This window comes from Arvicola amphibius, chromosome 1 (assembly GCF_903992535.2).
Source record: "Arvicola amphibius chromosome 1, mArvAmp1.2, whole genome shotgun sequence".
Classification (NCBI taxonomy): Eukaryota; Metazoa; Chordata; class Mammalia; order Rodentia; family Cricetidae; genus Arvicola; species Arvicola amphibius.
The window spans coordinates 171,107,970-171,120,155 of NC_052047.1; the positions used below are offsets into that span (position 1 = coordinate 171,107,970).

Here is a 12,186-nt window from a genome sequence, read left to right on the forward strand (position 1 = left end):
GGAGCCTAGGAGTTTAAGGGACATGGGTAACACAGTGAAATTCTGGTCTGAAAAGAAATTGCCACGTATTCATTTTAGTGTGCCCCCAACCTGTTATTTATGCTGCATTTAATCTTTGGAGTAGTGTAGTTGAATTTAACTAGGTTTCACAGGACATCCCCCCCCCCCACCAGTTAGGGGTTTTCTCTGTATACACCCCCCCCCCCCCCCCCCGGCTGTTGTGGAACTCACTCTGTAGATCAGGCTGGTCTTGAACTCAGAGATCTCAGAGGTCCACCTGCCTCTGCCCTGAGTACTGGGATCAGAGATGTGCGGCACCATCTCCTAACTTCAGAGGAAATTTTTGTGAACACCAGACTTTGAAATGAACTTTGAAGGGATAACTTTGTACTAGTTTCTTTCTATTTGAAGTGTGCTTTCTGCTTTCTCGGGGCCAACAGCATTATCTTTGTGTGGATGCCTTACCATGGCCCACTGAAGCAGAGTATGTGGCTTACAAGGTCACCAGGAGCTCTGTACACGAAGTTTGGAAAGCAGTGTTGGGAACTCCACTTTTTTCTTTTTAATGTGTGTAGGTGCTTTGCATAAATGTATGTCTTTGCACCGTGTGCATGCCTGGTTTGCTGCAGAGGCCGGAAGAGGACGTTGGGGCATCAGATCTGCAGATCTGGAATTGAAATTAGAGATATTTGTGAGCCACTATGTGGGTGCTGGGAATCAACCCTGGTCCTCTGGAAGATCAGCCAATGCTCTCTTTGAGTAAATCTTACTCATAAACACCACACACCAAACTTTGATCTTTAATTAGAATCTAGAGCTCTTGTGACTTCTAAAAGATTCCATATCCCTGCCTTCTCTTGCCGTCACTGTTGGGATAGCCTTAAATAGATTGTAGATGTGGATTGTGAACCGTACTGGAAGAAAAACTAAACAGTTGACACCCGCCTCCATATTCTTTTTTTTCACACGTAGTAAAGAAATGAAAGTATTTGTCTGTTTAAATAATGTGTATATGTATTTATCTCCAGTCCATGACTGATGAATAACAGTTGCCCTCCACTTGTACTGTGGAAATGACTTCCCTGTTGTAGTGTGAAGCGGCGGGGCTGCGTCCCGCCACCCGCCGCCGGCTAGCTTTACCCAAAATAATTACACAGAAACTGTATTCTTTTAAATACTGCCTGGCCCATAGTTTTAGCCTCTTATTGGCTAATTCTCACATCTTCCTTTAACCCATATTTAGTAATCTGGGTAGCACCACGAGGTGTGGCTTACCAGGAGAGATCTTAACCTGCCTCCATCTCGGAGAGGAGCAGCATGGAGACTCCTATCGCGACTGCCTGAAGCGTCTCCCCAACTCTACTTCCTTGTTCCCATAATTCTGTTCTGTCTACTCCACCTACCTAATTTTCTGTCCTCTTAAAGGGCCAAGGCAGTTTTCTTTATTAATTAACCAATGAAAGAAACATAGACAGATAACTCTCCTCCATCACCCTGTTGCTTTTTTGGCCTCTGCCAGCTCATCTCCCATCTTCCTTGGTTTCCCTTGCATCATTATTATTGTAGCCCTTCCTATTTCCTGGAATTTCTTCTTTAACACAGTAAAAGTTCAGTAGTACATTCTGGCAGAGTCCTAACCATTTCTCTTTCTTCAGAATCTTGTACCTTGAGTTTTTTAAAAGGCGGTTCTGAACCATTTACTTCTATAAGACATTGATGGACTAGTTATATACTTTAAACCTTTAAGTATTTGTAATTTCTAGATCAGGACTTGTAAAACTTTTTCTACTTGGAATTACTTTTGGCCCAAGAAATTTTTATGTAACCCTGGGTATGTAAGTATTGAAAATAGGTATGCCAATCAAATCTGCTAATAAATCACAGTTCATTTTGAAATTATTTGGTATTCACATAATCTTTTTTTTTTGGTTTTTCGAGACAGGGTTTCCCTGTAGTTTCTAGAGCCTGTCCTGGAACTAGCTCTTGTAGGCCAGGCTGGCCTTGAACTCAGAGATCCGCCTGCCTCTGCCTTCCGATTGCTGGGATTATGTGAAGCCACCACCGCCCAGCTTCACATAATCTTATCAGTTGTGTTAAAAGAAAAGCAAATTTGCATTTTACTAGATAGACATGCTTATTTTATAAAGAATTAAAACTGGGTTGAATATTTGTATTTCAGACAGAACATCTAACCTTTTTCAGAGTTGATCGTTAATTTTGATTTTATAGTTAATGATGAGAATGTTTTGCATAAATATGGTACAACAAAAGTATGTTTAGGGTGCTTCTAGAAAATGTTGGAAATTCTGTCTTAATTGTATTCATTCAACACATTAAAATAAATCAGTTCAGTAATTCAGATAACAGTTTTTAAAATCAGACATTTAAGCAAACTAACAGCATAAAGACTAATTTGATAATTACTTGCTGAGGAATGATGGCAGGAAAAGACTGAAAGTCACTTTTCTACAGTTAAGCCATTATGTTTCTACAGAAGCAGAAAACCTTGTAGGTAAACAGTGCAGTTCACGACCTCCCTAGCTTTGAATCTGAGTGAGTGTTTCAGGTAGTGTTCATTGGCACTGTATGTTACTATAGCATGCATAGTACAAAGTGCACATTGTGTTTTCGGAACTAAGGCTGTGGTGGAGTCGCTGCGAAGCAGCATGGACTTCTGCCAGAAACACCTCATTTTTAGACATAATTTTTTTTTATTTTGAATTAGTTTTTGGACATTGCACTTCTGAAAACATTACTATTGTCAGGTTATTGTGTATGTAATAATTCCCTTTCCCCATAATATTCAGTTATGGGACCCCAGTATGGACTCACAACCAACAGTTTAAGAAGCTGGGTTCTAGATGACCTCATCCCTTTCTCCCTCTTCCAGAGCATAATTTGAGTCACAGATAACTTTGTATCTGCACTTAACATTAGATATGGAGGAATTTAAGTAGTCTAGGCAAATTACTCCAACATTCTTAATGACTTTTAACAGACTATGAGGCGTTACTGAATAAAATGGCCTATGCGGTGAAAAACAGTAACTTTTTTAAAAAAAGACTGGAATATTGCCTATGAAATATGAATGAGTGTATAGCCGTGGTGTGAGAGAGCGAGCTATTAAGAAGAAAGATGACTTTCTTCAAGTTTCTTGCCTTGGTATGTTTAGTGCTCCACTCTAACTTTAGATGTTACTTTCCTGCTACACCACGTTTAGAACACACCACTGAAAGCAGTTTAAGTCATTCTTGGCAGTTATTTAATAGGAAATAATTAAAATTTGTAGAGTATTCACTCCTAAGGTCTCTGACGCTTGTCAGATACCAATAAAAATGTAATGGAAACAGCTTCAATTCATAATTATTTACCACCCCCACTCCTTTAAGCTAGGTCTCACTGTGGAGCCCACGCTGGCGTTAAACATGGCATCCACCCGCCTCACCCTAAAGAGTGGATTATATATATATATATATATATATATATATATATATATATATATATACACACATATATATGTATGTGCCACAAGATTTATCTTAAGTTTTACTTCTTTAATGTCTCGCCTGTCTTTATTTTTTGGAATGGATTACTAGTGCATTTGGATGTTTTAGAAGACTATTTTAGAATTTTGATTTTCTACTTTTAAAATTTTGAAGTAATTGTCATAATGTTTTATTACATTGTCTAAACAAAATTGTACATTTTCATCTGTTTCAGAGTTATAGAGTGTTTTATTTTTGGCTATTGAAGAATGTCAAAATGAAGGTATAAATACCATCTTTTTTTTTTAAGCAAGCCTTGAGTCTTATTTTTTTTTTTAAAAGCTACATATTTATTTTGCTTTCTGTCTGTACTTGTGCCTTGAACACTTTCACAACAATTTTCTGCTTCTCAATAAGGAAAGCCTGCTTGATCCTGTCACGAACACACCTGGCATACATGGAACCACTGTAGGCCCTTCTAACATGCTTCTTTGTCTTAGACACTCTCGTAAGGACTTTCAGTCTCACAGCTTATGTGTCTGCCTAGGAACATACCACATGTGGATCTAGATGCTTTCCCAACATTTTTGGTGTAAAAATAAAAGATGCAAAGGTGAAGAGTCCTGTTACCAGGGATGGGAGACAGCCTAGTTTTGTTAGAGACTGTTGTAGGAAAGCCTGTGACACGGGTCCAAGGCCAGAGCTCTCCGAGTGCCTCTGAGTACTGCTCCAGGAAGGGGGAAAGGCCACATTTTGTTTGAGTGATTCCCCTCCTTCCTAGGGAAGGTTTAGGTCTAGAAAGAGTACCTTCTTACTGTTGTTGTAGTTATTTTTACATTAATTTATTTGTGTGCATCTGTTATAACACATGCGGAGGTCAGAGAACTCTTTGAAGGAGTCAGTTCACCATGTGGATCCTGGGGATCAGACTTAGGCCCTCAGGCTTGGCAGCCAAACCTTTACTCTAATTCATCTCAAAGCTTCCCTTTATTTCAAACAAGTTAAAAATTTTTAATATATTTTGATAATGTTCTTCCCCTCCCCCAAGTCCTTTCAGATCCTGTCCCCCTTCTTACCCACCGAGCCTTAAAACAAAAACTTAATACAACAAAAAAAAACTCACCAAGACCAAGGAAACAAAACTACATCCAGAAAGAAAAGAAATACCAAGCTGTGACCAATAAAAGCACACAAAAACTGTGGAGTCCATTATATGTTGGGCAGGTACTCCTGAACGTGAGACCCGTGCTAGAGTGATTTGGAGAAAACTGATTCTCCCTATCCCAGCAGGTATAAGTCTTCCAGCTTAGTTGTTAACCTTTGCCCCCTAATAGCTAGTTTTTATTCATTCTTGAAAATATAAAAAAATAGAATAAGATAAAACGAAAACCATCACATCAAAGTCAGATGACACAGACCAACAGAAGGAAAAGAGTCCAAGATTAGGCACAGAGTCAGAGGCCTGCTCGTTTGTACACCCAGAAATACCAAAAAACAACCCACTAAATTGGAAGCCATAATATATACTCAGAGGACTTGGTGCAATCTCTCACTCTTCATAATGTCTGGCTGTGGGTTCCCATCCACTGCCAGTGGAAGCTTCACTGATAGCTGAACAAGGCTCTGATCTACATACATAGCAGAATATCATTAGTTGTTTTATTACCACACCACTTTCTTTTTTTTATTTTTTTTATTAAAGATTTCCATCTCCTCCCCTCCTCCTCCCCCTTCCCTCCCCTCCCTTCCACCCATACCCCCACTCCACCCCTCTCCAGAGACAAAGAGCTATCAGGGTTCCCTTCACTATGTTAAGTCCAAGGTCCTCCCAGCTCCCCCTAAGTCCAGGAAGGTGAGCAACCAAACTGACAAGGCTCACAGTGAGCCCGTCCATGCTGTAGAGTTCATGTTCATTGCCATTGTCCTTGGTTTCTCAGTCCTCCTCCACCGTCAGCCACATTCAGAGAGTCCGGTTTGGTCCCCTGTTCCATCAGTCCCATTCCAACTGGACTTGGTGGTCACCCGTTAGATCTGTCCCACCGTCTCAATGGGTAAACACACTCCTCACGGTCCTGACTTCCTTGCTCATGATCTCCCTCCTTTTGCTCCTCATCAGGACCTTGGGAGCTCAGTCTGGTTCTCCTATGTGGGGCTCTGTCATTTTCTCCATCCAATGCCAGGTGAAGGTTCTATGGTGATATGCAAGATATTCATGAGTATGGCAATAGGATCTGGACATTTCTGGCACCCTCTCCTCAGCTGCCCAAGGAACTAGCTGGGGGCGTCTTCCTGGACACCTGGGAACCCCTCTAGAGTCAAGTCTCTGCCAACCCTAGAATGGCTCCCTTAACTAAGATATATAATTCCTTGTTCCCATATCCACCCTTCCTATATCCCAACCATCCTATTCCCCCAAGCTCTTCCCATCCTCCACTTCACACTTTTCTCTCCCCATCCCCCCAAACCCCATCCTACCCCACCCCCATGTTCCCATTTTTTGTTCAGCAAACTTGTCTACTTCCAATATCCAGGAGGATAACTATATGTTTTTCTTTGGGTTCACCTTCTTATATAGCTTCTCTAGGATTTTTTACGAATTATAGGCTCGATGTTCTTTATTTATGGCTAGAAACCAATTATGAGTGAGTACATCCCATGTTCATCTTTTTGGGCCTGGGTTACCTCACTCAGGATGGTGTTTTCTATTTGCATCCATTTGCATGCAAAATTCAAGATGTCATTGTTTTTTACCGAGTAGTACTCTAATATGTATATATTCCACACTTTCTTCATTCTTCCACTGAAGGGCATCTAGGTTGTTTCCAGGTTCTGGCTATTACAAATAATGCTGCTATAAACATGGTTGAACAAATGCTTTTGTAATATGATTGGGCATCTCTTGTGTAAATTCCCAAGAGTGGGATTGCTGGGTCTTGGGGTAGGTTGATCCCAAATTTCCTGAGAAACCTCCACACTGCTTTCCATTTGGTTTTACCCTAGGTCCCTGGGCTATCTAGTCTCAGCTTCTTGCTCACTCAAGCGGTGCTGGGTGTGGGTTCTATCTCATGGAAAGGGCCTTAAGTCAAATCAGATATTGGTTGGTTACTCCCACAAGCTTTGTGCCACCATTGCCCTGGTATATCTTGCAGGCAGTACATCTTTGTAAATAAAGGGTTTGTGGCTGGCTTGGTGTTTATGTTTTAAATATATTAACATTCCTATTCATATGAAGGCTTACTTAGTTATTGGGTTTGGGTACTGAGGTGTGTGTGTGTGTGAGTGTTTTGCGGATTGAACCCAGGATGAGTACTGCCTGTGAGCTACTTTGAGTCCCTCGGATTAGCTGAGCTGTGAGATAGTACCTAGTTTAATTCCTTGATCCCTCTACTGGGGAGGTTGTGAAATCCTTGATTCCTTGTAATATTTGACAAATAAGAGTACTTGTAACCTGTAAAATTGTGCTAGCTATGGTCTTAGGTCTGCCACCTAAATAAATCTCACATTAGTGAAGTAATAATTAAAGACAGATGTTTCCCCCTCTTTCTCTGTAGTTGAAATCTTTTTTTTTTCTGAGAAAATTTTTATTGGCCTTTTGGATAAAATTTATTTGCCAGGAAGAATGACCCATCATACTTCTGCTAGAACCAGCGCATGGCTTCCTCTTTGCTTATTCTGTGTTTGGCCCCAATACAGCCTGCCCTGTGCTTCTTGTCTTCAATGCTGAAACCTGGCCTGCCCAGCACCACACAGAAGTGCAGGCCGTAGATCCCAAAGCTTGGGTCATATTTGATGCTCAAGTCAATGTGTTCTTGAATCCCAAAGCCCAAGTTCCCAGTATCTGAGAAGTTATTTTTCCGTAAGTCATACTCCCGCACCTTCAGTCCTTTCTCCACAGTTTCTTCTGCCTTGGCTCCATGGACAGTGCAGTAAACAGCAATCTTTTCATTTCTCCTGATGCTGAAGGCCCTGGTGGTGATTTAGCTTTGGAAAAGACAGGTGTCTGGCCTGTGAGCTGCTCCAACACCTTGACTGCCCAGGTCAGCCTGTCTCTGCTCTCCCCAACACAGATATTGAGGCAGAGCTTGTGGATCCGAAGTTCCCGCATGGGGTTCTCCTTTTCACCTTGATCTTGTGACTTGATGGAGGACAGGAGTGTAGATGAATTCTTAAATATCATGTTACTGTATTACACAGTTGTGAATGGTATGGATATTGCATGAAAGAATGGTTAATGCAATGTTTAAATTGATATTTCTGAAAGAAATTGTAGTTTTGATCTTTAAGGAGTTTAATTTTAACAGTCAACTGCTAATATACCCTTTAAAGAAACAAAATAGAAAATTGGTGTCTTAGGGTTTCTATCGCAGTGAGAAGACACCATGACAACATTGAATTGAGGGACCTGCTTATAGTTTTAGAAGTTCAGTCCGGAGCCGGGCAGTGGTGGCGCATGCCTTTAATCCCAGCACTCGGGAGTCAGAGACAGGCAGATCTCTGTGAGTTCGAGACCAGCCTGGTCTTCAAGAGCTAGCTCCAGGACAGGCTCTAAAGCTGCAGAGAAACCCTGTCTCGAAAAACCAAAAAAAAGAAAAAAAAAAAAAGTTCAGTCAGTTTTTGTCATGGCAGGGAGCATGGCAGCATGCAGCCAGAGGTGGTGCTGGAGCTAAGACTGCTACATCTTGTAGGCAACAAGGAATCAACTGACTTACTGGGCAGTATCCTGAGCATAAGAAACCTCAAAGCCCTCCCCCACATTGACACACATCCTCCAACCAGGCCATACCCACTCCGACAAAGCCACACCTCCTGATAGTGCCATTATGTATGAGATTATGGGGGCCAAATACATTCAAACTACTACAGTTGGCTTCCTAGACTGCTGTAACAATACCAGAATGGTATGGAGAACTGTCTTCAGGCTTCTATTTTGAGGAAATAGTGTTTATTATCTTGAAGTTACCGCTCCATTTGCATGACTTTCTTGCCGGTCTCCCCCTACTCCTTGCATTCCCCCCTCTATTGTCCTGCCCTTTCTGTGTCTCTCCACGTTTGTTTTTAGCAAGGACACCAATTAGACTGGATTAGATGTCCTCTTAATGATCCCATTTTATATTTATTACCTGTTTGAAGACCCTATCTCCAACCTAGGTCATATTTTGAGGCATTAGAGGTTAGGGCTTTAGCATGTAAGTGTTTAGAAGACCTAAGTCACTCCATAAAAATAGGCTTTGGATTTCTTTAGTCATGTGCTGTCTTGGATTATATCTAAAGACCTCATTTCTAAATAAAATTAGTTTCTGAGGTAAGCCACTCCCTTGATGCTGGAAATGAAATCCCTGAGTCTTAACATATGTCATGTAGGGATTCTCAGCCCTCTGAGGTACTGTGGAGTAGAACTTCTAGTATATCTGATCGTGTTTTTTGGGAGGTGGGGATGTGGTGGAGGTGACAGTGGGCACAGGTAAGTCCATAACCTGAAAATGTGGGTGAATTGCAAGATAATTTATGTGTTATTTTTCCTAGATGACTTTGTGACAAAATTTGCTAATATTTGCAGATGGATAGAATTAGAGAACCATAGAGAAATGGAATATAGTACAATTGAAATATATTTCTGATGTGGGATTCTCTTCTGTATGCTGTGAATACCATTGGTTAATAAAGAAACTGGCTGGGCCCTAGACGGTGAGCCAGGTGGGGAAAACTAAACTGAATGCTGGCAGAAAGAAAGGCCGATTCACAGAGAAGCCATGTAGTCCCCCGCCCCCCAGCCAAATGGAACTTTACCTGGGTAAGCCACAGCCACGTGGCGACACACAGATTACTAGAAATGGTTAAATTAAGATGTAAGAATTAGCCAATAAGAAGTCAGAGCTAATGGGCCAAGCAGTGATTTTATTAATAGTTTCTGTGTGGTTATTTTGGGAGTCTAGGAAGCAGGGAAATGAACAAGCGGAGTGCAGCCGGGAACACACAAGTGGTCTTCTTACAACATATTTCTGATTAGTTTTTTAAAATATTTCTTCACTTAAAAAGAAGTATTAATTGCTTCATAAAGATAAAGTGCTAATAACCACTATTACATGCAGCTTGTAAAGAAAACAATAAAGTTCTCGCTTTCAAAATTTATTTTCCCACACTTGGAGTGGATTTAGGCACTGTTAATTAAATAAATTTTGTTGAGAGAGCCTGTGTATCATATACTTTTGTAATCCTAGCACTTGGAAGGCTGAGACAGGATCACGAGTGAGGCTAGCCTGGGCTGTATAGAGAGACTATCAAAAGACTAGGAGACATAATAAAAAGTGATGAGAGGTTAAATGTAGTTTAGAGAGGTGTCTGTGTGTGTGTCTGAGTTACAGTATGAGATTGCAGTAGCTATGTACGGTTTTTATTTTAATGACATTAGTGTTCTCTGTAGTTAATTTGGAGTGGTTCTTAACAATTTACTGGGGTCCAGAGAGGATGCTGAAAATAGAAGCCATAAAGTAATAAGAACCATTTCAAGATCATTAAGTTGTAGAGTTGTCAATTTTAATAGCTTATATAGGATATTTGTACAAACTAAACATGTAGGAATGTAAGTTTTGAGATAAGCACTTAAGTGTAGTTTTCTGTTTTTCTAGTTGGAGAATGGATATACTTTATTTGACTACGACGTTGGATTGAATGATATAATTCAGCTGCTAGTTCGTCCAGACTCCAGTCTTCCTAGCACTTCTAAGCAGAATGATGTTCAGGCTAAACCCCGTTCTAATAATCAGCCTAAAGTAAAGAAAACAGCAAGAGGGGGATCTTCCAGCCAGCCATCTACATCAGCTCTCACTTGTCTTACTGATCCCGGCTTTGGACTCTATAAGGTATGTTACCTTCAGACTTGTGACAATAAAAATGCTTATTCTCTGTAAGATGCACTGAGTTAGCAAGCATTGATTTCCATTAAGTAAAGATTGCAGCTGTTCATATTGTGTCAGAAGGAGTCTTTGAAAATTTACCATGGGGCTAGGGATAGCTTAGCTGGTGAGTGCTTTTTTTTTTTTTTTTTTTTTTTTTAAACAGATATGAGACTCTGGGTTTGAGTCTCAGCACTACCAGGAAAAGAGATACTGTAGTGGAAATATATAAACAGTATATGTACAGTTCAGAGAATGATAAAACAAACATTTGTGTAATACCACCCAGGTGAAGCAGAATGATGCCAAGACTTTTAAAAAGGGTACTGCTTGCCTTTCCCATCTTCCAAGGGAATTTAGAGTAACATTTTAGTGCAAGTTCTCTTTTTTCTTATTTATTACTTATATGTACACATGTCTAAACAATATGCTGTTTTTATCTGTAGCTGAATCTCTTTATAATGAAGTTCTTTTCCTCGACATTAATGTTTCTTATGTATATAGTTACATTTTATTCCTTTACGTTATTGCAGCTACTTTATCAACATGCAACTGTATGTCTAGTATGTATTAGATGCCTGGGCAGTGGTCCAGCTTCAGTTTTAACAATGCTGTTTAACCCATATATACTCTGCTGCACATGTGCTAGAATTTTAGAAATTTCTATTTTAAAAAAAAGAGATGCTGATTGCTCACTCAAAGTATGCTGTCAAGATTTTTGTTGTTTCATTGGTCCACTTGTCTGTCCCTGTGCCCATGCCATTTGAGGACTGTAGCTTTACAAAATTTTTTGATAACTTCCTTTCTCCCATTTCTCAAAAATAACATCTCTTCAAGGGTTTTTAGCTTTATAGTTCGCTAAAAAACTTGTAATAAAAAGTTGTTAGAATTTGCTTATGTAAAACTACAGAAGACCGTACTGAAATTTCAATGGGCATTGCCTCTATAGATCATTTTATAGAATTAATATATTTATGAGTTTTTAAATTCATGGATACAGATCTCTATCAGTTTATGGTTTTTTGGCATTTTATAATGAATGTTTGAATTATTTCTGCTAACTATGGTTTTGATGCTACTTAAATGGTCATTTATTTACTGGTGCGTAGAAATTCAGTTGGTTATTAATTGACTTTTGAAGAGCTACTTCTGTTGTATTTGAAGCACTAAAACATGCCATTTTGTCTATGCTATTTCATATCTTGTAGACATTAGTTTATTTTCTTTGCTAATAATATGGTAATGCAGAACAAGTAATGTATAGAGGGGTTTATTTTAGCTTATGGTTATTGTGAAAGGCAAATGAGCTGCATCTGGTAATGCCTTTCTTGCTGGTGACAAAAAAAAGAGACAGTGTATATGTGGCTTTTCTCTTTTTGTTTTTGTTTGTTTCCTTTTTGAGACAGAGTATCTCTGTAGCTTTGGGGCTTGTCCTGGAATTTGCTCTGTAGACCAGATTAGCCTAGACTCACAGAGATCTGCCTGTCTGCCTGCTAGGATTAAAGGCCTGTGCCACCACAGCCCGGCCTCTCATAAATTAAGCGTCCACATTTATTTATGAGAGATGAGTCTTGCTATGTTGTCGAAACTGTCCTGGAACTTCTGGGCTCCATTAATCTTTTTGCTTCAGCCTAGTCCTCAATAGCTCTTCATATTGTACCTTGATGAGGATTGAACTCTACTACCAGCTTTAGAGGGTTAACCCATACTCAAAACACTAAGTACTAATGCTCTACATTTTTTCATGTTGTTACTTTTAAAGTAGACTTTAAGACATACATTAGTTAGGTTTTATTGCTGTGGCCCAG

General features: G+C 39.8%; 1 protein-coding gene and 1 pseudogene across 1 annotated transcript in view; one reads left to right on the plus strand and one right to left on the minus strand.

The window, feature by feature from the left end:
* The window catches only part of Uhrf2 (ubiquitin like with PHD and ring finger domains 2), an 83,330-nt gene that overhangs the window by 2,313 nt on the left and 68,831 nt on the right, over positions 1 to 12,186 (plus strand). The window contains exon 2 of the mRNA XM_038321565.2: positions 10,112 to 10,345. Coding sequence (XP_038177493.1) covers positions 10,112 to 10,345 — 234 coding nt within the window. The remainder of the gene's footprint in view (positions 1 to 10,111; positions 10,346 to 12,186) is intronic.
* On the minus strand, positions 7,067 to 7,620 carry LOC119819584 (annotated as a pseudogene).